Source organism: Nyctibius grandis, chromosome Z (genome assembly GCF_013368605.1).
Source record: "Nyctibius grandis isolate bNycGra1 chromosome Z, bNycGra1.pri, whole genome shotgun sequence".
NCBI classification, from domain to species: domain Eukaryota; kingdom Metazoa; phylum Chordata; class Aves; order Nyctibiiformes; family Nyctibiidae; genus Nyctibius; species Nyctibius grandis.
The window spans coordinates 62,887,972-62,913,989 of record NC_090695.1 but is presented as its reverse complement, the minus strand read 5'-3'; the positions used below and the strand labels follow the sequence as shown (position 1 = coordinate 62,913,989).

The window sequence follows — 26,018 nt, the reverse complement described above, 5'->3', positions numbered from 1 at the left end:
ACTTTTATTAAGTCTTGTGAGATGTTTGGGGAAAACTGTGAAGAGGCAGGGCTACCACACTGATTTTCAATCCAAAACTTTCAAAGACAGCCTGATCAGTTTACAAGTAAAGAGAGGTTTTTCCAAACCACCAGTGTTTTAAAATCAACCAGGGATCTGATAATGAAGCTGTGCTCTTCCCTGTTCACACATCATCCTCAGTAGTGCTGGCTGACTTCAGAATTAAGAATTCTACTGATTGGAAGCCAGAAAAAAGTAATGTCTTTTTACCATATCTATATTATCTCACATTCAAAGTAGTATGAAATAGTATGAAATGGGGAAAACACACCAGGTATGGCATTTAGCAGTGCATTTGCTAACTACACAGACAAACAGTGAGATTTCTGTTTTTCTCCATGAAGTGGTCTTAAACCTGAGTTTGTTTTGCGTACACACCAGCCAACTGGTATAACAGAGCAGCCACTAAACACTGGAGGACAAAAGGCATCCATAATATTTTTCTTTTTCACTCTGCAAAGGTATGGACGTGGTCCAATTTCACTAGGAGACACCTCAACTTCTGCAAACCAGCTAGATGCAACTCAGAGCAACAGCTCTGACCCTCATTTTGGTACTCATTTTATTGCATATGCACGTGTACATTCTAGCTGAAGCAGACTCTTCCAAAACTGTCTCCTAAGCTTGCCTCACTTTTGGATTTCTCTCACGGAAAATGTTCAACCTGTGGCAAATACCTCTCAACGGATGTGCAGCTGTCACATTTTACATAGCACCTATGGTATGTAGGTAAAGCCTCATAGCTTCTGTATACTTCTGGAGTTTCCATGTTTAAAACTGTAACAAAGCTTTCAACTTACAGGGAACAAAAAATACTTTCACTTTTGCATATTAAGCAGTGAATTTAATCAGAAAGCAATCTATCATCTGTCAAAACTGCTTGTATTTTCCATGATTTCATATAATAATATATAAGAAATATTAAAATATTAATATCAAGTTTACCTCTATAAAATTTACAGAAAATGCCCACTCCGAACCAATCTGTAGCAACTTGCATCAATTCAGCAGATCTCAGATTAATTCCCACCCACAGCTTTTATTACTAGTGAATGGAGAATACTTTTCTATAGCTCTTCTTCCCACCCGCTCCGCCTCCCAGGTGTCACTCTTGCACATGCTACACTTTATTTTTGTGGTGGTGAATTACATTTTTCTTCTGACTGTTCAGATGACCTACACTTTAAGGCCATGTAGCTGATTAGCAAAAATTCCCGTAGGACAACTGTGTTTGTAGGTTTAGACTAAATGGTCTAATATGCAGCCAGAGGTTTTTTATGTGGCTGTTAATCTGTGCATTTTGGACACACTCCTAAAGGTACTGCAAAACCGTTCAAGCAGCAAGACATGTAAAACATTCCTGTTAAAGATTACAAAAAATTCCTGGATAAATATGGTTAACACATTTTTTTTTGAAAGTTTTTCTTTCTTTCATATAAAATCTACCCACCCTGTTTGAATTTTGTCCTACTTTTGAACTTCTTTTAGACATTATTTCCAAGGACAGAAACCTAGGCGTTGAATATAACAATCCTTACACTTGGCATGCACACCCATTACCCAAGATTCCTTCTTTCTGTTCCCTGCCAAAGATATATATTCTGGAGAGAATACATATTCCCAAGGCCAACAGCTGAGGAAGGTGCTGTAATGCCTTAGCTGCTTCCAGCTGGCCTTCATAAGAAGTAGGAATTCCTAAATTAAGGGAAAAATTGTCACTGGCAGACAGTAACAGTCAAAATGCATCTTTCTGCCAAGAAAACAGGCAATCACTGCAGAGGCTGATACAATCCACAATGAAAAACCCAATCTGTGACAATATTAACAGAATTGACTTGGACAATTTATTTTCAAGAATAAATGGATTGTTCAATACAAAGTTTTTACAAGTCTAAGTAGCATTCAAAGGGAGAGCGCTGTGCTCATAAGGAAACTCAGTGATGAGTTCTACTGGAAATTATTAGCAGAGCATTCCTAATCATCTATGTATAGGTTCATCAGTTCCAGCATTTAAGCAGTTTCAACCCTTTCATGAAGTCAGTGTGAAACAAGGATAGCAAGCAATCAGACTTTAGCAACAGGATTCATATTTGCTGACATGCTTGCAATTTTTTCCTGTATCTTGTATTTTTATGAAGTTTGCTTTTGAAGGCAGGTAGTACATAAAGTGGTGCATTTGTTTTCAACAAAGACTTTACATTGAGTTTAGCAATATTCTTAAAGGTTACTAAATAAAGCAAATCTGCAATTTATTTAAGAACTTTTTTTTTTCTTGCTAATAAAGGCATTTGTGAATAGTGTAACTAATACAAAAAGAGGGACTAGTGGATCCAAACATAAGATGGAGTCTGAGTTCTCCCATGCATCATTTCCAGGAAGGTCCTTCTGTCTCTCTCATTTCTGACACACCCAACACCTCAGTATGTGAATGCCAAATTTAAAATTCAGAACTTGTGTTAAGTATAGCTGAAAAAATTCTGCTGTTGGTCTCTCTTAAGTTTAGCAAGTTTGAGTTGTCCTTATTTATTTTTATTTTCTCCTTTTTTTCCCCTTCTTTTTCCCCCTGCATTTTTCTTTCTACTTTTTTTTTTTCTGCAGTAATAATTAGTACTGAATAACTGTTCAAAAGAGTTAAGATTTTAAAGTAGGATAGACAGAGCCCCAGCTCACCTTTGATAAGTTGGGCTAGAGACAGGGTTCCTATGGAGGAAACCGTCATCACCTTATCTCAAGAATCTGGACCTTTCTTTTCTCTTTCTTTTGTTTTTAAAAACAGTCCTTGTTAGCTTCCCATGCAGAACAATCCAGTTGTTTGGTGGACAATGCGAAACTGCCTTTGACAGCAAGACAAGAAGCAACTGAAAGTTGACAAGTCAAATTTGTTGAGGAAAACGATGTAGAATTTGGTGTAATATGATTATTAACGAAACAACAAAAAAACAAGTAATTTTTTCTTGGACAGTATATAAAAATCTATACTTGAGAATACCATCACTCATTTACTCTGAATCAATAGTGGGGTTTGATAGGCTTCAGTCTTAACAGACTCGCTGGACTCAGCCAGGAAGTAGCAAATTCTTTGTCTATATTTGAAACCCAGGTTCAGTTCCCTAGTTTCCTTCTTGGATGAACTAATGAAACAGTCACTCACTTAATGATTTAAAAATCTCGATTGTCCCAATGAAACTAATTTGTTTTGTTAGGACAGTTGGACTTATTCATCTAGGAAGCCTGCTTAGAGAAGTACTGGTGGGACAAGAATCTCCTCAAACTCAGGCAACGCTGATGCCGCAACACACTTCTTACCGAGCCATGCAAGCAACAGGTAGAAGACCCTTGAATTTTGAAGGGAAAACTTCTTGCAAGACTAAAGAGTTTTCTAGTTGCATACATGATCGATTTGGATCCTTCTGGAACCAGAAAAAGAGCAAAAGGGAAGGGTACTTTTTTTCAGGTGGGTTTTTCCACCAGCTTTATACTGACTTAAAAGCCTTTATCGTGAAGATTTTCCTTTCCTCCACAAACAGAAATCTGACTATTATTGTATTATTTTCCAAAAAAATACTAAGATAAAAGTTCCTGAAAACTTCAAAATGAAGATTAAACTTCAGCATTAAGCTGCAAAAATTCCATGTAAGACAACCTGGAGTTCTGATCCATATACATGTAGTAAAGTATATGTATTACAGCCTCTCATTCCCCCCACAAATCAAGGAAAGTATCAGTGTTTTTCTCTCATCATTAATGTTCTATGTGAAAGCATGGACAAAAACTGTAATACCGTTAATAGATAAGGAAGTGATGTTTCTCTGTATGCTCCAGATGTACTTTACTTTCACATAATTTTCAATTTTGTTTTTATATGTTGTGTAGTTCTATATTTAATACAAAAAACACACTCTACTTTTAAGACCGTTTTAAGCATACCTCCACCTGAAAAATCAGTTCTTTATTCTTATTTAGGACCTTAGACACATTGTTATATAGTATTTGACATCAGAACACTGGTGGATTTTACAAAAAAATAAGCTGGTGAATGCTGACAAATGACTAATTACACATCAGCATTCTACACGAATGCGGTATTCAACAATAAAAAGCAGAGATGTTCAGACTTATTGATAATATACAAATATATACTCAAAGAGCATTTTTTAAATTGCAGGGCAAGCTTTACTTTTCTCTAAAAAAAAAAGAGTTAGGCAATTGGTCTAAAACTCAAGTCGACAGTTTCACCACCACATTATCCCTTTTTTTCAGGTAAAGGTGCCCGGCAAAATGTGTATCCGTGCTTAAGCTTAAATCATAGAATCACAGGATCGTCTTGGTTGGAAAGGACCTTTAAGATCATCACGTCCAACCATCAACCTAGCACTGCCAATCCATCACTAAACCATGTCCCTAAGCATGACATCTACATGTTTTTAAAATACCTCCAGGGATGGTGACTCCACCACTTCCCTGGGCAGCCTGTTCCCATGTTTGACAATCCTTTTGGTGAAGAAATTTTTCCTGATATTGCATCTAAACCTCCCCTGGCACAACTTGAGGCCATTTCCTCTCGTCCTATCATTTATTACTTGGGAGAAGAGACCAACACCTGCCTTGCTACAACCTCCTTTCAGGTAGTTGTAGAGAGCAACAAGGTCTCCCCTCAGCCTCCTTTTCTCCAGACTAAACACCCCCAGTTCCTTCAGCTGTTCCTCATAAGACTTGTTCTCTAGACCCCTCACCAGCTTCATTGCCCTTCTCTGGACTTGCTCAATGTCTTTCTTGCAGTGAGCGGCCCAAAACTGAACACCGTATTCAAGGTGCGGCCTCACCAGTGCTGAGTACAGGGGGACAATCACTTCCCTAGTCCTGCTGGCCACACTATTTCTGATACAAATAATGTGATACATGATACAAATAAATGTGATATACTCTCTAAATTGACTGAAGACCATTATAATTTATAGATCTATAGGGCAACCATAAAATTATTTCCATGCTTCTCAGTGATGTGAAGCCTTAGCATTTATTTTCCGAGTTCTGTAAATTGTATTTATCCTTCATGGTTTCTAAAGGTAATACAGTTATAAAGCTGAAACCAAATATTCAACTTAAGTTTTTTGATAAAATAGGTCTGTGATGGTTGTGATATTCTGAGATGAGGGAACTGAAAGCAAACTGTATAAGCACCATTTCTTTAGGATCTTTACCCTCCAGCCAAGGAAATAAACAACTCCAGTCAACAGCACTTTTACAGAACTAGGACTTGTTTCCAATGTCTTCATGAACATTTTATCAATTCTAAAGATACTAAAGATTTGCCTAAGGTTGTATGTTATTTTTAAAGTATGTCAGCAAAGAAGCTGGAAGGAGACAATTATTTGTTAGAGCCATGTGATAAAACTGGTTGTACAGATGCAACTCATAACTCTATAAGAGGATTCACGCTTCGTGGATTAGACTCAATATTATACTGTAAAAAATCTTTTATATGGCATACTGTATATATTACTGCCATTTGTGCTTAGTGATGAATAAGACATTATTATATCTCACACTTTCATATCTGAGATATCACTGCATGGTATTTTGGCAGAAGGTGACTTTCCATTGATTATAACTATCAAACATGCAAATAAGAATCTGGAAGCAGTTAGATTTGACAACCCCAAAATTACCTTTATCTTTCCAATGAAATTAGTTGAAGTATGTCATTCTGGATTGATGAAAATGAACTCTTAAAAGAATTTGAAATATTACCCTTTGAGTGTATAATTTAATGCTGGCCTGCTGCTCTGTACAAAACCTTCCAGGGAAAAGCATAGCTCATCAGCACAAAAATGTAATTAAAGGATTATGGAATTTCTAACGAAAAGACAATTCAAAGAACCCATTAAGGACATAAAGGAAATGTCTTAGGAGGGGAAAAAAAGACTCCAAGAAATCCCTTTCTCTTCAAAAATTCTACTATTTTATCTATTTACTTTTCAGAAATCAAAGAATCATATGTCAAAAAGCTGTTTTGTACCACATGAAATTAAGTACTTACCTTTAAAGAGCACCATGCTATGTAGCACTCTCACATTTTTCCAGTAGTATTATAAGTAAAAGAAAGAGCTCATCTCTAACGACTTTACTTCCATTCACTATATCTACCAAATTTTAAATCATGAAGATCTGAAGTGATAGCAGGTAACTTAGCTAAACAGATATGAAAGATATTAAAAAAAAACAACTCAGCAAACTGAGAGCTTATGAGGAAACTGAACCCTAAGGACTTTTTATTTTTTCATCTGAAATACCATGATCCCACATATGGGTCACTACTTTTGAAATAAAAACCTTAAAAGAGAAACAGAGAAAATGAAGTAACAAAATAACTTACAATTATCAATGAAACTTCCACCAGTTAATTTTCCCTTCAAAATGTCTAAACACATTCTTCATTTGAAGAAAATGGATTTCCTGAAAATTATTCTAACTGCTTTATTAGTAGGAAAACCATACTGAAGTGTAACACTTTCACTATGTATGCTGAGGTCACCCAAAAGCATGACTGTCCCGATGGCGCTATCAGAGGGCCAGGAGATAGACAGTGTTGACCTAGCTGAGTTGTTGTGATCCTGTGATAAATTTACCAAAGAATGATCATTACTTTTGGGTGAACTCTGTCTTATGTCAACATTATTGGAAGTATTTGTGGCAGGATTAGATGAGGAAACTCTGGAGATTAAACATAAATCTATGAACAACAGCCTGAAACAGCACAGATAAAGCAGAAAAGTAAATCTTTCTTACAGTATTTAAAAAATATGTAATATTGCCTGTAATTCTTTAAAACTGGTAAATGAATAATGTTAAGCGAATATTCTGATTCTGTCTTGCCAGTCAGAAATCACAGACTTTAATTTGAAACAATTATTTCAAAAGAAATTTTCAAATCAGTTATTAATTACATTTTAGAAGTATTGCTGTTAGAAAACAGTAAAAAGTGAGAATCACACAGATCAAGACAAAATAACAAAAAATAAGCAATAATACTTGTGTGACAAAATGAGAACTTCATAGAAGATCAAGGTTATCACAAGAATGAACACCTGAAGCAGTATTATCTACATTAACTGCATAAAAGATAGGATAAAAAAATGCATGAAAAAAAAAGTTTTCCAACACACAAAAATCGATTAGATCCTATAAAAGCAGAAGGATTACATAAATTCTAACTGAACCCAAGTGAACCGGCTAAATGAGTTACACGTTGGCAGATGATAGAGTCAGAGATGCTGAGGAAAACGTTTGGTAAGAGAAAGAGACGATCTTAGAGACGGAGATACACGAGGTAAAAGAACACCTACTGGACTGAGTCTCAGCACTGGACTGAGTAATTGAATTTTCCTGCACACACTGACAGCTTTGGAATGACTTGTCAACTATCAGAGAAAAAATCTAGACCTTACATGAACAGACTGATGGAATGATTTGCCCAATGTGTTTCACTAAGCAAAAGCAAGAAAGAACATTAGGACAGAAGTTAGAGTAAAGAACATGCCTATGCTGAAAAGATAAAAAATGTAGCTCAAACTGTCAGGGGACTGGTGTCCTCCTCCAAACTGCCATGAAAAGTCAGGAAAACTTCAGTGTTTTCCAGTTTGTATACAGAGATAGCCTTACAGTGTAGACTCAGGTACATAATCAGTTATTGTAGAGAGACTGGAGATCTGGACATAGAATGGGCTGTACATACATAGTTAAGTGAAATTCTGAGAAGATAAAATGAAGTTCCTGCTCTTGTTTGTCGTGTCCTCCCTTTGCCTCCGATGTTACTTCTAATTCCATTAGCTCCTTTCTTACATTATGGTATTTTTTGCACACAAATTCAGCATAGCTCCTTGGGACACTGAAATTCTGATGGCCAATATAGTCCTCATCTTATAAAATTTTGTTGAGAATAATCTTTTTAGACCGAGCCTGATTGAGTAAGAATTAGTGTCAGCACAAGGACACTGAAGGGATCCTCAGTGTTACCACTCTTCCTCATTCAGAAGAGTACTCTTGGATACGCATCCTGCTAGTTGGGCTATAAAGTTTTGCAATTGTAATGGTTGTGTAGTAGAGTGTTAGAGTAAAGATTTTACTGGTAAACCACCATTTATCTACCTGCTGAATTATGCATCAGCCTTCCAGAAGACTCTCTTCAAAGATCCCAAGAGGCCTCACAAAAATTGGTAGGCATTTCTGGGAAAGCACATAGCAAAGTCCTGGATATTCAGCAGTTCCCAAGAATGTTTTTCTTTATTTACACCTATGTTTATGTGCCTATGTGTGCATATGTAAGTCCCCTACAGCAGTAATGCCTGGGCTGGCACTATAAAATTTGGGAATTGGTATTTGGACTGAGCTAGGCTGCACTAGAATGACTTGGAAGACTGTGGCAGTGGCAAAGGAGGTGATGGGAGGCTGCTACTGCTATTCTCTGTGACTTCTGCCTTTGTAGCTGCATGAGGCATCTCCTGCTAGGTGTGAACTTTTCTCCTTCGCCTGGCCTTGTTTGCTACAAGAGATCACAATGTCCAAACGTTGAAAGACAACACTGAGCAAGCCTCACCACAAGCAAGTGCCTTTCTGCTATCTTCTCTGCAGCAGAAACACTTGACAGTTATTTGAAGGCATCCTACTTGTACTTCTAGCTCTAATAATTATAGCTAAGTTGTGGTGTTTTTTTTTTATTCTAGTTTTCTAGTTTCTAATTCATTTTTTTTCCCTTGAAGGTAATGCCCGTCTTCTTTTTAAAAATAAGATACAGCATTAAAGTTTAATGTTGCAATACAAATGCACATGTACGATTTTCTCTTTGTGAAGATGTTCACTATATGCCATGATGTTTAACGGTTTAACCAAACATTCTCCCTGAACCCATACCTTTGTATTACTCTGTAAAATTTCAAGGAGCCTTTCACCTAGTTAGTCCAAAAAAAAGCTATTCCAAGAACTTATCCAGTTGACAGTATCCTGTTTGACCAATCTACTTCTCATGAAAACATTTCAGCTTAACTTTTGGGAGCTGAAGCAATTAATTTTTAATTTTAAAGAATGCTTGAAAAACATTCTTACCATTCTAGACATTAAAATTTTTTACCTCATTGTGTATAGTCAAAGATGATTTCTAAAATGACCAAACAATTGTTATAAATTAGCATTTTGGAAATCTGATAAATGCAGCTTTTGAACTCCAGATTACTGACTCTGTTCATCATAGTTGAAAAGGGCCATTAATGCTAACAGAAAATATCAGCACTTTTCAGGCTGCCAAACACCCACACTGTCACTTTTCCGTAAGGCTGTAGGAAGAGTAATTTATTCAAACGCAGTCATTTGTATGGAAAGAAAGGTGTCAGATCACAAAGCTCAGTGGATGCCCTGGATCTCTGAATCCAGTATACCACTAAAATATCTATTGCAGCTATCTATCCTTTTGGGCGATGCTAGATTGCCAAATCTGGCAATTCAACAAACAGCTAGACAAGCTGCCGGTACCGAAGGTAATTACAGAAGCCAAAGGGATGGTTAGCTGTCAACAATAGAAAACAGCAAAACAGAGATCATGGGTGCAGCATGGATACCTACATTCTAGTCAACTTAAGATAAAACTGGCTACATTGTGTAGTGAAAACTTTTTTAAAATTCATGCCAACTGACACAGCAATTTCCTCTTCACTAGAAATAAGGCTGCTTTGATGATATAGACACATCTTTCTCACACCAGTAAGCCAGAGTCCAGTCAATCATACCTGTCAATTTTAAGGAGTGCCAAACACTGGTATGAAAATAGCAGCCACACTGCTTCGCTTATAGCTATGGTTTCAGGCTGTAGCTAGAAACACAGAGGATACGGCTGGAAGGAGTGCCCAGAAAATTTGTAAAGCTTCCCAAAATTTCAAAGTCTATGACTGTGTACTAATACTAACAACATTTACTTCTGAAATATTGCCGGGTATGCTTGGAATAAAATGTCATTTATTTATAAAGTTCTCAATTATCTATTTTAGCAGAATTTTTATCATTTTACTTCTACTACCAGGGAGTAAGAAAAACTCAGCTTGTTCAGGCATATTTCAGATCTCCTTTTCTTTTGGAATTTCCTAGACCTCCTCTAACTGTTGATGTTTATGAAGGTGGCTTAGAAGTGAACCTTTTCACTACTAATTTGTGCCCCTAGCATGCACCTCAGCATTCGTCCCTGAAAACCAGTTTAATATCAGCACAGTCCAAAGCAATTTCGTACAATTGCTGAACTCATCGATGTTACCCTTTTCTTTCTCAGACCGGCAACAACAGTGGCTGTTTAAATGAATCTCCTCTTTCCCCATACCACTCTTTCAGATGGCTCCATGCAGCATGCTGTATATCGTGCAACGAGACTGTGGCTGTACAGACCCGCTTGAGCGTGGGACTGTATTTGTCTCCTCTACATGTTGCCATCTTCCAGGCATCCTCTTCCAGCTATGAGGGTTTTTCTTTTTTTTCATCTGTTCCCCTTCTTTTTGCCTAATAGCACTTCTTGTACTCCATGAGAAGGTCATTATGGGCACCCACTTGTTTACTTCTTGAAGGGAACATTCAAAACAAAAGTATAAAAGCTGTACCTTCTGCTTGAGACCCTCTCCTAGGACGCATGGGAAAAAAAGAGTAGCTGTTATCAGGTGGATTTTAAATGTTTTTTTTCTTTCTTTTCCTTTTCATTATCTATTTCATTGTATAGTTCTCCCCCTACCATGTCACTTGTCAGATATGACTGCAAGCATCTTTCAGCAGGAACTGTAAGCTTTATTTGTTCTTGTTTGTTCTTGCTTTGTTTTTCTATGGGGCCTAGAATGGCTCAATCCTGATGGGAACTACTGATGTACCACAACTTAATTTTTTTCGAATTTAACGCCACTTACTGATAATGCAATTCAAGAGATGACATAACATTCGCCCGTAATTACCCTTTGATTGCAGTTTGGCATTCCCAAAAACTTTGCTTACCCTAAAGAGGCTTGTAGCAGACCAGCAAAGATAGCCCAGTAGATCTAAGTGTGACACAGATACCAGAATTTCCCACTGACGTGTGATTTTGTGTGTGCGAAATGGGTCAAGTCTACTTTTAAAATCCTTTCCAGTCTTTATCAGTGCTTTTGCCTATTATTAAGGGTGGTCTTGTTCTGTTTTTCTAGAAACTAACACAACAGTACATTTATTCCAGGCAAAATACTACAGTACATTGATCTATTAAAAAAACTTTACTGGAAATAAATGATGTTAATATTACAGGATAGGTTAGAAATGTACAAAAAAACTCCCCACTCTCATTTCATTATACTGACATCTTCCATATGATTTGCTCCTACTTCATTTCTGAAACAAACACATACCTCATTTGCTAGAAACTAACTGTATAATTAAGTCAATATAAAAGTTATTTATGTTATGTCGGTATGATTTTGACTTCTATTATTTCACAAAAGTCACATAATTTCTTTGTCCATAAACCTATTAATAGTGTCATATTTTGACTTATGGCCAGCACTGTTCCGTTCCTGGTATCTAAAAGAGCTAACAATTTTGGATGGGGATCCAAAGAATAAAACCAAGGCTAATTACCTTGTCAGTAAAACTGTAACATTACTATTACTCAAATTCTATTTGTTTTAATTGAAGGAGACAAAATCAGTTGAGTCTATTTGCCATGGAAATTTAGGAAATTTTGGAAATTTTACTGGTTGTTTAAATGTTTAAGCACACAGTTTAAAGGTTGAATGCCCCATGCTGTTGAACAGTTGGCAAAAAAAAGAGTTTGTTTTTTTTCCTCTCTCCGTTTTCACATGTTCTTTGGCTGGGACAGAAGAGAAGCAATTCTCATCACTGACAGCTGCGTTTTGTACCACTCAACTGGGAGATCTCTCTGTGAGCTGTTGGGTTCACTCTGTCTCTCCCCAACATCTGGAGACTTGAATTCCCCCTGATACACACTCTTTCTAGACAGCACTGCATGTACTGTCTTAAATAGATAATTTTGAATAGGCCATGAATTCTGGGACTCATTGGTGTAAAAACCAAGCAGTTGCTTCAGATGTCCTTTCAGACTTACCAGAAAAAACTTAGCAGATTAACCTTTGATCCCCATTTTTGCCTCTTCAGGCTATAGACAAAGCGGACACCATCCCAACCATTCGGACCATTACGCCAGATGTCGTATTTGACTCCTCTGCACCTCTGGTCTAACCTATAGATACTATTTAGAAATTCTGCTGCTTCTTTAGTTTTTACTGGATGCATCCTCTTTCCAGCCTCCATAGCAAAACGTCTTTTTAGAACTTATACCATATTATCTTCTCTGGTCTCCTACATACACACACTTTATATTTCTTCATCTTACAAATGGCTGCTCCTAAATTCTACTCCATTGCCCACTGTTTTGATCGTATTATTCCCCGCTGAATCTCTCCAAAAGTTTCTGGTATAATATAATATCAAACTTAAGCTTTTAATTATTATTTTCAAAACCCACTCTCCAAAAGATTCTCCCTTCCAAAATTCATCCTGATTCTCATGCTTCATTTATTCCACCAATGTTCTGAAGATTCTAGATAGCAAAAAAATATATACATAGCTTCCTACATAAAGTACCCTAGACCTGCCCTTCGAGCACACTATGTTGTTGACATTTAAGTCTTTTTCTGAGAATGACTTCTACAATGATGTAAACTTCTCTAGTAAGCCAGGTAGATGTGCAAACACGAAGTTCATATGCATTTAATTTCACCTCTCCTCTGCCTACTTGTTTATCCTTAGATGATGAATTCCTCTAAGTGTGACTCTGTCCTCATATAGCCTTGAAACGGGTGCAATGAGCAGTTTAGTAAAGGACACTGCTGCTAACAAGACTGAGCTACGTCTCGCCCTCACTGGTGCTATAGCAGATGTGGTGAACTTTCCCCATCTGAAAGTAACTTTTACACTGTTAAGAATGGTATTCCAAGGACAGCACTCACTGGTAAAAGACAATGTAATTGGTAATGTTGCTAGATACTGGCTCCAGAAGCTCACTGTGAGCCTTTATTCTTTACTTTCTCATCATACTCATTTTCCTCATGAGGGCAGGCACAGAGCCCAACTGATGTTAAGAACAGCAATGTTTAGCGTATTGAGCCACTTGCTGACTTAAGAGATATTATGGAGTTTAATGCTGCATACAGGCTAGGTTATTACAGCATACTTTTAAATTAAGTCAGAGTTTTACAAGGATTGATGTGCTTATTGACCTACTGGAGCTTGCAATTTTGGTCAAATTTTCTTTGATCTTGGTATTATTGTTAAAATATTGAGCAGAAAAATTATTTGATCTCTATGACTGTACCTCTAAAACAAATTAACTCCATTACAGCACTACTATGATTACTAATAATGTTATCTTTTCAGTAATAGTGCAATTTAAGCTTCATTTAGAATTATGCCTTAGGAGTTCAAGGGGAGCAGCAAAGCCAATAAGGATTACATTAAGCCTCTTGTTTCAATGTGTGAGAAGCGTCATTTAAATTTTTCAAGCCAAGTCTTGGCATTAGCTTGGAGGAACTTGGCTCTGATCAAAGGAACAGACTTCTGTCAACGTCAAGAACAATCCTAAAGAGCAAAAACAGTGAACACAGAAGGCTGCACTGAAGCTCTGAGTTAGAAACAAACAGTGAGCAAAGATTAACATTTATCTGAGCTTTCCATTTGTTCCCCCCATTGCAGACATATTAACATGTATGTCATGACTTCATGTTGCTATGTACTCTAGCAATGGAACAGAATAGTAACAGGGAACAAAAAAAGGGAAATCCAAATATATTTTAAATTGAATGCATGTCTCTGTAGAGAAATTAAGGTGTCTATTTTTTGGTATAAATCTTGGAAAATCTCAGCTGCACAAGTCACAGTCAGGCTGTATGTTAACTGTTCAAAAGGTTTCATCAATTCCATATGAAATATTTTCTCATCTCCTAATTTTGAAGTTTAAAGTACAATTTAGGTGACACTGTTACAGCTTTGACTGTAGGAGGAAAGCAGAACATACAAGATGTCAGTAAATTTTAAACAGAATTAAGTTCTTGTACATTCATCTGTGACGTGCATGTTTGTGAAAAGTACTGAATTAGAAAACAAAGCTGCTCTTTTCTCCAGAGGGCACTGGGAACACAGTGTAACTGTCTGAGCATCCCCACATAGCCTCAGCAACCCTGATGAGAATGACTGCTTCAACTAAGAAAGCAGATGGTCATTTCTCCATAGTCTACTCCCTGCTGGTGCTACTGCTAAATGATGCAGGTTTTTACTGCACTTCTGTGGTATGGAAATGCAAATACAAAACTTTATTGCCAAACACTTCTTCTTGTAAAAGTAACCCTGCTACTGAGGGTTAATTGCTTCTGTTGTTTAAAAAATTAAGGGATATACTACTTTGCGCTTTTGAAGTAACTAAAGTAGGAGGGTTATCTTCTAGTTTTTGAGACTATTCCAAAATATTTCCAAATATTTTACATGATCACCACTATTTAAAAAAAATCATTTGATACTATCCTTTATCTTTTAAATGTGAAAACAGTAAAGAAAATGGAATAAATAGTAATGTGATAGAGACAATTTGTACCCCATTGTCATAAAATGGGAGCTCCCAAGTAGAATTCTGTGAAACACTAGTTGCCCACAGAGTACTTGCAGCTAATTCTTGGAAGGCTGGGTAGTCATACACTGCTGGCTTTAGTCCTTGTTTCCAGCTGTTACATTACATGAAATACAACTAAAAATACGTTAAATACTTCTCCATACAAGCAAGTTAAAAACTGCTGCAATAATGTTAGGCACTGAAAGGAGAAATGTTATGTGCAAAGTTATGAAGCGAAGCAAGGGGAAAAAAAAAGATTACAATCTCTCTACTAAAGTGTGGTCTGTGATATGGCTAGAGAAAACCTTGATAAGGTTCAATTTCAGTATTTCAGCATGTTTTGGATATTCTAAACTGTATCAGATGTTCAAGGTCCCAGTCCAATAACACATTCAATCACCGATCTAACCAATATTTTCTGTTACAGCATGGCTCATGCTTATGTACCTCACTGAAATCAAAACCCATATGCCAAGGAAATAATGTACTGACAGCTACGTCAAGTGTTCACAATAGACAGTAATAGATTCTTCCTAGATATTAAATGGTCTATGTGGAAATTTAATAGGCTAAAGGTGCTTCCTTATAAGGCTGGAGGGTTGTCCGTGACAAGGGTGTAACTTATTGGAAACACAAATTAATAAAAAGTACAAATACAAATTAATGACATGTGCAGACTGTGAGGTTGGAACGAGCTGCAGTTTCTGGAATTGTTTGCCTGCCTACTGACAACGTAAATTTATACCAGATTTGCATGATATTGAAGATTCATCTCATGCTTTCTTCATATTTCTCATTTTTATTTACACAGTGGTCTCAGTGTCACTACATATTTTGTGTTGGATTTTTTTCTTTGTAGCCTTATTGTTCTGTCAGCTGGGAGACTCCTACACTTCTGATAAAAGCAATTCTTACAAAGAACTCAGGTTGCAAAATGTATTATGCTGTGGAGCACTAGTATCAAGGATGCCTCACCTTAGACCAGTCTCCCATTCGCCAGATGTAGCATTTGGAATAGTCTTCACAGTCCTCTGCTTCTTTAGGTCTTGTGGACAAAACACATTTCTTGCGGGGATTGGTGCACCTCACAGTCCGATGCCGTACTCCCTTACCACACTTTACAGAGCACTGTTGGAAACAGATGTTTTTCAGGTTTCTACAGAAGTCATATTTACCCGATTTTATCCCCTTTTAATTACCTCTGCCAGGCTAACATAAATATTTCAAGACTTTCCGTGGTTTCCTGACTTCCAATCTTCAATTGCATAGATACTGGATTTGTTAAAAACTAATGAACAAAAATTCCTTACGCAGCAGAATGATAACTGTTGCATTTTCAGCTAAAAATATATTACTGGATAAAAGATAATTTGCTTAAGGAAAAATAGGCTTTTGGATAAGAAAACATCTGAAAAGTTATGATGAAGTGAATGCAAAATGTTATACTGAACATATTAGGCAATCTTCGTTCTACAAATGAAAGGAAATACAATGAAAGAAAATCTAAATAATGTTCATAAGAATAAAATACGAAGCAACTTCAGAAAAACTCTGCTAGTGTCTAATAGACCTTTTTTAGGAGTGAAAAAAAGTTAAAATGGAAAAGTAAATATTCTAAAACTACGCAAGAATCCAGACTGAATTTGAAAATTGGAAGTCACTGCGTGTACAGCATGTGAAAACTCTCTTCAAGTTGCACAGAAGCTCTTAATCTATGTTTTTTTCCACCATTCCTGCTTACTCTGCCAGAAATTATGCCATTTCCTTCTCAAAACGTTATCACTGCTTTTGATCATCTCACTGCTTGCAGATCAATACCAAGCTTTGCCAAGCTGATTATAACTGCAGGAAGCAGTAATGGCTAGCTTCCAGTATAACAGTGATAGTAGGAATGGCCATGGGAAACACCTCCCTCTTCGAAATATATTTATTACTTCCAACAAAAACATGCTTACTTATTTCTCATCTCTCAAGTAAAACAACTAAACAATCTGGGTTTCTTTCTCACACCTCTGTAAGTGAATACCATTCCTCTCCACAGCCAGCCCTTGCGTTATAAACCTCTGTGTACCAAACCAGGAGCTGCTGCTATTTACTTCTCTTATCTCTACCTTAGCATCTGCTTTTCATCTTAGAAAACATTCCCTATGTCTTAGCTCTTTCTTCCTTGAGGATCAAGGGGTGCTGCTGAGCAGAGGAGCCCAAGGAAGGGACTGCACTCACATTCAGAAGTTGCTACTTGTATTTTGAACCCGGAGGGACCCATAGCACAGCTTCTGGTATGGGAGGCAATCAGAATTGCCTTTGCTCTTCCAGTGGAGGGAGAAGCTTGAAATAACCCCTTCAGCTTGTCCAGATGGCAATGATAACAACACCCTTCTTCCTCCACAGTCAATTACTTTTAGAAGTAGTATAGCTTTTTAGAAGAAAGCCAAATGGACATGCACATTAAAAGATCTTAAATTAATAAAGCTTTTTGAATAATAATTACATTCTACAGCAATGTTTCAGGATGCAATGTATGTGAAATTGTTACAAGCCCTTTTGCCCACTGCTTGTACTGTTTTTGGAAAAAGAGGTGAGGAGAGGAAGGGAAGGAAATGTCCTTCTTTGCAAGCAGCTCCCTTCATAGACTCTCTGAAGCAGAATGGCAGCAACCACCTGCTGATCAACATCTCTTGGTACAAAAGCATGTCAGAGATGTTCCCGCTCTGAACCCAAGGTATGGTAGCTGATAAATGATGGCCTTAACTCCATTTACCCCTAGTTACCACTACTACAGTCAGGACATACTTGATTATATGTGTTTGAAAATCGGCCAAAAGAAACTGTTCCAGGACATTAACTAGGTAAAATGTAGTAGTTCTACATGCCTGGTTTTCCTAGTCCCTGATCCCTTTGCCAAATCATTGCATGAGGACCATGAAAATCATTAGGCTGAGCTGTGCCACTTGTCACTGAAAAAATCATATTCCCAGAAAACAGTAAGGCATAAACAATCACTATGGACTATTTGTATAAATAAATGCAGCACCTCGGACCAGACTCCCGCCTCCCACACAGTCATGCAGTCCTGGCCTTCACAGCGCTGTGCAGAAGCGGGCTTTGGCCCAAGGCAATCCCTCTCCCTAGCTCTGATCAGGGTCCCATTTCTGAGCTGTTGTGTGCAGGCTACTTGTCTGTTCTGGGTCCCTTTTCCACATGTCCTTGAACATGGAGTCCATTCTGTCATCATCCATCTGCAAACAAATACAGGCAATGCAGTAACAAGAAATCAGGAAGGGAAAAGTACCAACACATCATCTTACTCTCTTGCTTACCAGTACACACTCCCAAGACATACTTGCATATTTTCTGCCTCCTTTTAACTTCACTTTGTTAATGGACTACTTATTAATCTAACATATTTTACATTAAATAAGATGTTAATGTTCACATAATTTCATTCCACAGCCCATTGTCCCTATGTTTTCAGAATAATAATTCCAATTAGAAGAGCTCCAAAATACACATGCATTTTAAAGATGACAGATCACTGATTAGCCTGTCTGTTATTCTCTGTCTATATGACTATGTATATGTCAAGTGCATGCGATGCACATAAAGTCCCACAGTCTTTGAAAATACTCAGCTGCAAGATAGAATCACTCTTGTGTGAAAGGCTTGTTGCTCTGGAGGAAGTATAAAAGCTTCGACTTCTTCAAGTTCTTCAGTGTCAGGCCTAACTCAGGTTCTGTGGTTAAATCCCAGCAGCAAGGAAGGCTGATGCAGCTTGGCAGAGCCCACATACCTGGAGAGCAATCATTCTAGAAACTAATTTTCCGCAAATGTTCTGTAACTCCAGACTATGGCCGTGTGCCCTTAAAAATCAAAGAGCTCTGCCACTGATGCAGTACACAAGTGTATCCCAGGAAACTTAGATTGCAAGGGAGAATTTTTAGGAAACTGAGATTTACCAAATCTGTTCCAACCTTCTGTCACACATTTGTTGTAAGGAAATGTTAGAAAACCATTTAACTAAGGTTTTTTTATTATCAGTCCAGAAACTCAATTTACAAATCACAGCCTGTCAAGATGATGCAATAGAGTTTTAAGATACTTCTTCAAGTGCCAATAACAAACAACTAGTTATGCAAGCGCATGCTTTAGTTACATTTCTGTTGAAAGCTAACAACATATGTTTTGTAAGAATCACTAACGCTGTACTAAAAACTGGATATATGTTAAGGATCATGATATCTTTCTACATTTCTCAGCACAGCATCTCTGAGTAGCAATTAGCAACATTTAAAATGATTCATTTAATAAGCTCGAAAAAGTAGAGAACATTGAAAATTTATAGTTGACAATGCCTCAGAAAAAAATCAGACTATTCCATTTCTATCCATTAAGTGCACAATGATGTTAATAAAACAAAATAATGCATTTGTCAATAATTGTTAATAAAAGAAAATAATTAAAAATAAAATTGTTAAAAAAGTAATTGTTAATAAAAAAATTGTTAATAAAATAAAATGCCCTAGTCTAGGGAAGTCCAAACCTCAGTGGTGTGGTCTTACTTAAAATGTATCATACCTTGCATTTTATCAGTTTCAGTATTTCACTCTTTCCAAGAAAGCTATGTCTTCTCGTTCATTTTACATACTTTCTTCAATAATATTTGCATTTTACTTACTTTTCATTGTTTTCTTTAAAAATACCTTCTACCTCTCCTCCAGATGACTGCAGTAGACCTATCCCAGTGCTTGCTCCTGGGGATGCTACCCAACTATTGCTAGCTGCTCTCCCTTCCCTTGAAAGGTGGCAGATACTTTAACCAAGTCCACACAATACTCAGGGACTTCCTCAGTCATAATTCTTAGCTGCCATTTGGAAGTAAGATGGCAAGCTCTGAAACGGGTCACTGTGCCAGCCTGGCCAGCCAGTGCAAGGAGCAGGCTGCCAGCTTGACTGCAGGGACACCAAATAGGGTGGGCTTTGCAGGTCACAGGCTGCATGCTGCAGCTGCCTCCTGGGTTGAAACTCAGAGAAAAAACCTCCTCCTGCTTCTTCCACCATTCCAGCACCAGAGCCTAGTTCTGCCTATTGATCCACATACAAAGGGATGGGGGCAAAGTAAGAAGATGAGCAAGGGGAAGGGTCTCTATACTTCAAGTTGCATCAGTGTAGAAAACCCAATTAACAGCTATTTATTTATTTATTTACTACTTAGTGCACCCAGAGCTTACTGAGAGCTTTAAAAGAAGCGAAGCCTTGATTGAACAAAACACTAAAATATATAATTAATTAAAAGCATGTGATTAAATCCATCTTTATATGAACATCATTTAAATTTCAATGTCATAGTACACATCAGTCTGTGAGAACACCTTCTGAGGAAAGTAATAAGCTGCTTTATTAAGTAAGAATTTATTTAGGCATGTGCTTAAGGGCTCTCTTTCATTAAAACTCAGGAGAAACAACAGCCAGTGTTTCCGTTTTCCCTATATTTTGCATTATAACCTTTTGGATGTATGTATTTACTGCACATTCACTGCCGAAGGCATTCATCTCTCTTAGCTCCTAAGATTTTTACATCTAGATACTACAGTTTAATTTAACCAAATCACTATTACCTGGTCTGGCATGGCTGCTCATTGCACTTGCGGACCTGTGGTTCAGGTTTTGTTAAATATTTGCACTTCTTGTTGTCCACAAGACTGATATTCTTGTTCATAATCTTTGTGCAAGAGACTGTCGTCTTTCTTTCACCTAGTAAAAAAAAAAGCAGGTATGTGGGGAAACCAGGAATATGCAACTTTGTTAAAAAAGTAAGGACAAAAGTATCAGATACAGCTATTTCACGTACAGTTTGCCTAATGGAACTGTAAAACTTGTATAAGAAAACCAAAGCTAGCAGGGAGCATAAGAGAGTTATTAAAGGTTGTAGGAAACAAAGTGATTTTCTAATCCAATCTTTGGACACCACTGTCAACAGAATTTTGCTGCTTTATTCCTGTAACTAGTCATATAGGCCAAAACCTTAGTCTTACTGGAATAATTGCTTCTTTCTCAACCGCTGTGACCCCAATGTTGAGAAAAGCTTGCAGAAAAACTACATAGAAAAATAGGCTTTTTAATTAATATATAAAATGAGGAAAGGAATGACAAGTCCTGCTTCTCCATGTTGCTCCAGCTTAGTAGTTCTGCCTGGTTTGGCAGTATACGGGCAGGTGTGGCCAGCACTCTGCTAAAGGGAATCGGCACACACAGCCTTCAGTAAGGAGCCTACACTATGCGCCGTGAACTAAAGAGGCCACATAACAGACCTGATCTGTAGGGTAATCATTTAGGAAGTCGGGGACTGCCTGCAAACACCTAGTGCGTGTTCTGTACAGAAACCTTGCCCTGATGGGTGGGTTGGAGCCTGGTGTCTCTCAAAGCTGGAAGAGATAGAAATCAGAAATACCTACTGCAAGCAGTAACTTGCAACCAGACTGGAGCCTGATTTTTAGAAAACTAGCAATCCTTGATTTAAAGACTTCAATTAGTAGAAAATCGGTTCATAACCATTTGTTCCTATGGTTACGTTTTAACACTGTTTCTGTCTGGCAGTTTACCGACAAAAAGGGTGCATGCAGGAGCGGGGCAGACTTAAGCACACAATGTTCACCCGTGGTCAGAAATGTGCCTGCAAACGGAGCGGTTAAGTTATAAATGTGCATTATGTGTTTGTCCACAGCTGACATTTTACGTGGCGCTTGTGTACATGATAGCACATGCAACTAATCTATCATATACAGCATTTGAAATGTTTGACAATTCTTTCTGCGTTTACGTACGTATCTGTGTATTCATATTCTCTCCCACACAAAGAAAACTTTTCTGCAACACAGAAGGTCACAGACAAGTTACATATATAAACATGCACAAAACCACATGGCTTCATCAGTAGTTTCATCCTGACTTCAAGCATTTAAGCAAAACTACCAATAATTGTTATATTCTTTAACCGGATTCATCAAAATACTGATGTTAAAAATCAAAACACAAATATTTACACAGAGTACAAGCTGCAGCATTTTAATTTCATTACTGCTTCATATTTAATCCAAGAACTAAAAGAACAGTTAAAATCGTTTTGTCCAAAGTAAGTAAAACTGCAGTAAAAATACCTTTTATGGAACTTGGTATTAACTCAGCTATTTTAGACAATAACATAAAATGAAGGCCAGTTACAACAGAAAAATATGATAAGTAAACATTACAATAAAACTTAAATATTTATTTAAGCACTAATGTAGAATAAATTACCAAAATACTCCATTTTAAGACTTCTCCAGATGATAGGTAACTTCAGAAATATTTGGGGCAATAATGAGAGATTGTGGTAGCATTAAAATTATTCTAAAAATACTTCAGAAAACTGTAAAAAACATGAATATTCCAAGTGAATAGGAATGCACTACTAAGAAACAGAGGATGCTACTAGCACCACGTACAAAATACCTTCAGGGAAGAAGCTTTCTTACCAAACCACAAAAAGCATGTTTATGGAAACTACAGTAATCTGTCATGACACTAGGATTGTTTACAGAGTCAAAGGCGCTAGAACACTGTGTTCCTTATGCTGCTGTTATGAGAAAGTGAAGCATTTCCAGGACTTCTTATTCAATCACAAGGTGCACAGCAGTTTTCAGAACTGCTGATCAGAGCAACCATGACTATCAAGGTCATAAGCAGGAAAGACAGGTATCAAAAATCAATATTGTATTCAGAGAGAAAGTCTGACTAATTGCACAAGGTACGAAAAGATCTCTATAGGTTGTATTCATTAAAAAACTCTGAAGTGTTTTTTCAGTGTAATTATCTATTTGAATAACCATCTCCTAAACAGTATTTTTAAAGGATTTTATTACAGCAGTACTGTTCATGTTCCAATATTTGTTTTCATAATTGTATTTTGTTCTTCCAAATTCACATTTTTTATGGTTTATAAACATAAACAGAGCAAAAATATCACATCAGCATACTAATATCTGCTGTTGGAATATTTGTTCCATATGTTTCTGGATCATCCTCAACTCATGTTACTAACTGTACATACTTGATCTGAGACTGGGGTTCAGCTTTTCTGTAGTTTGCAATGTCTTTTACAGATCATTTATCTTCAATAGTTCCAAATACAGAACGGAATGCATATGAACTTTCTATTCCTGTGCTAGCTCTTGAACTTTTATTTCTTCTTAGAAAACGTGTTCTGAATTTGCTTTCCTAATCTAGATATTGTTGCTTCACTACCATCTTTTTCTACTTACTTTAGCTTGAATCTTCTCCTATCTCCTAAGAGAGTTATCACTATTCTTTTAATATAATCAAGAAGCATGAGACTGAAGTATGTCCACCATATTATGGAATCATACAAGCCACAATGAAGATATTACTATTAAATATAAAAAACTAACCATCCGTCTCATAAATATTAATAGACCATGTGTTTTAATCGAGATATACACACACACAGTGTATATACACGTATGTGCATACTGTATAGACACATACGTATTGTGTATATACATGCATATTGTATGTACATATACATTTTTAATATATATATGTGTGTGTCTGTGTGTTTGTATGTTTTTCTTTTACTTTACCTCCTCCACATACAGCATCACAGTCCTCCCAGCCAGAATGAGTCCACATGAAAAGAGGCTCCGGTACTTTAGAGCTCTGATTCTCAGGAAGAGGATCCAGTGGGATTGTGTACTCATAGTGTAGACCATAGCTCTGGTCATGGAAGAGAAGCACCTGCAAGATACACAGAAGGAAAACCTACCTATGTACACAGACACTGTGGAAGACAAACTCCGAACTGTGAGGAGGTCATCTTGAAAAGCACAACAGAATGACCTAATGCTCTATAGCCATTCAACCCTCCTGATAGATTTTGTAAGAGAAATTAATGGCAGTATCCAAATCAAGACAATGGGAAAAAATATGTTACTTAATATACAGGTCGAAAAGCTCTCCATGCCAAATAAGCAAAGAAAATTAATCAGAAATCTGGAAGACAATTATGTCCTGTGATTTCATTGCTCTTAAATAGAGGAGGTCTTTCCTAGATGCATCAGATTTAAAACTATTTTAGATATACCAGACAATTTCTTGCATTTGAAGGATTTTGAATTGTGAAGTACTTCCTCATCATCTCTCCCTCTTTCTTTCTGGTGGCTATCAACTCCTCCTCCCCTACACTGAAATGCATCAAAACTCTACTTCTTCATGCAGAACTTGGTGATTGCAATCCTGAAATGGCGATGCTGTGCTATAGTCAGCCAGGACAAAAACCATCTGATATTAATTTGAATCTCTCTCCTTAAGAAGCACATCAGCTTTTTACGATATTTGTAGGAATGCTGAGACCTTCCATCCTGCCTCAACAACGTAAAGATTATTCTTGTACTTAAAATAATTTTTTTAGAAGTGAGCTCACAGATCTATATATATGAGCAGTTGTATATATATATTTGTGTGTGTGTGTGTGTGTGTAAAAGCAGGTATATCTTACATAGATCTCATTATCTTCAGGAGACTGGAAAAAATATTAGTTACTATGTTATATGATCGTAATCAGATTAAAAAAACCCAATCCATATTGTCATACCAGTAAATGTAAAGGTGATGTTGTGGGACCTTTGGCTGATATTTTCTCCCAGAGACCTCTCCGAACATAATGGACAGTGGTTCCGGCAATATTGAATGTTCCTGAATGCTCTATCTTCCAGTCACTATTGATTGATTGTTTTCCAGCATCTCGAAGAGCTGCAAAATGTATGAAAAAGATCAATATAAAAGGTGTCTGTTCAGTAGTGATTTGGGCCTCCTTTCACTTCCTGTTTGGATAACTTAACAAGCAGGTGAAATCACCTAACTCTTTGCAAAGATGCTTGGCAAAACCATGTGTGTTTAACATTACTTGTAACATCAGTGTTTTAATGCCTAAAAAGACTGACAGGCTCCAGCATAATTCATAACTGGTCACTGAATTAATTTAAGGCAAAGGCAAAGATTCTCTGTTCCCAGGGCGGTCAATTCTATAATCCATAAAGGCATGGGAAACAAAGTTTTCACAAGACCCTCTCTTCAAGATTTGTGGAATTAGGCTAAAATTCAAAAAAATTCTAGTTCAGGGTTCTTTCCCCTCCAATAATTACATTTGTGGTTTTCTCCACCTTAGCATGTGACAATACTCCAGTCATCTTACCTAAACACTTATTTTATACACTTTCACCCCACAATTTGATGCTTCTAACAAAAAGGAAAAGCTTGTTCTTTTTGGTTGAATCATTCTTCTTGTTGGCCTAACTCATACTCAAAAGCATCACCAACTCAGGTAAGATATGTTTCATACATTGAGAACACAGGATTTTACATTAGTTTTCTATAGTAAACTGAATATATTCTTCTGTGAAGGACTTGTAGTTTTATTTTATTTCACTTTGTTTTCTTTTATTTCTTTCAGGTCAGGTCTGAATAATCATGTGAAGTAGAATATACTTGAAGTCACCTTCTGGACGAGAAGTTTTACACATTCCTCTTCATTGAAATTGCATGTTTGGCATCAGACTGTTGTAAGAGAACCTCAACAATTTAAGCCTTGTCCAAAATTTCTTATTTAAAGTTGCAAGTTAATGTGAGTCACTCTTGTAATCATCTTCTCTCCTATTCATATTTATTCTGTTATGTTTTGTTTCTATGGAAAACAATGGCAACAGGTCTACGGCCTGGCAGAAGTACAATTGCGTAAGACATCACTGAAGTGTACCACTGCAGCACTGTGTAATAAATGTTAAAACTATAAAATCCATTAACACTGTAGAACAGCCCTGTACTAAAAATAACCAGTGACTTTACAAGATTTAAAAATTGCTATTTTAGGTTTAAACGTTTTATTATTAATGGCAATTAAGTTTTATTTTGTGTTTAAACTGTAGGGGCCAATCCTCTTCCCAGCACAGGAACAAAACAAATGTACTTGAAAGTGCTGAGGTCCAGTTGCGTCATGCTGCTCAGATGGAGCAGCATCCTCTCCCTGGAAAGCAGCAGACCTTGCATCTTTTTGTCTTGTCTTTAAAATGAACGTGTGTGCCACAGCACACACACAGGTGCAGGGGATTGGAATCCCAGCCCAAGAGTACAGAAATATGCCAGATCATGCATTTTCTACTTTCAGATTCCTCACTTGAGCCACTGATGTTAAACAAAGTAAGAAAGGGTATCCTCAAGCCTAAATTTAAGCTTG

At 37.0% G+C, this 26,018-nt stretch overlaps 1 protein-coding gene across 1 annotated transcript in view; it reads right to left on the bottom strand.

The window, feature by feature from the left end:
• Positions 1 to 26,018, bottom strand: part of ADAMTS19 (ADAM metallopeptidase with thrombospondin type 1 motif 19) — a 144,588-nt gene that overhangs the window by 6,244 nt on the left and 112,326 nt on the right. The window contains exons 18-22 of the mRNA XM_068423384.1: positions 24,381 to 24,538; positions 23,371 to 23,524; positions 20,350 to 20,485; positions 17,769 to 17,973; positions 15,710 to 15,862 (exon numbers count right to left, since the gene is read on the bottom strand). Of these exons, the coding sequence (XP_068279485.1) occupies positions 15,710 to 15,862; positions 17,769 to 17,973; positions 20,350 to 20,485; positions 23,371 to 23,524; positions 24,381 to 24,538 (806 nt within the window). The remainder of the gene's footprint in view (positions 1 to 15,709; positions 15,863 to 17,768; positions 17,974 to 20,349; positions 20,486 to 23,370; positions 23,525 to 24,380; positions 24,539 to 26,018) is intronic.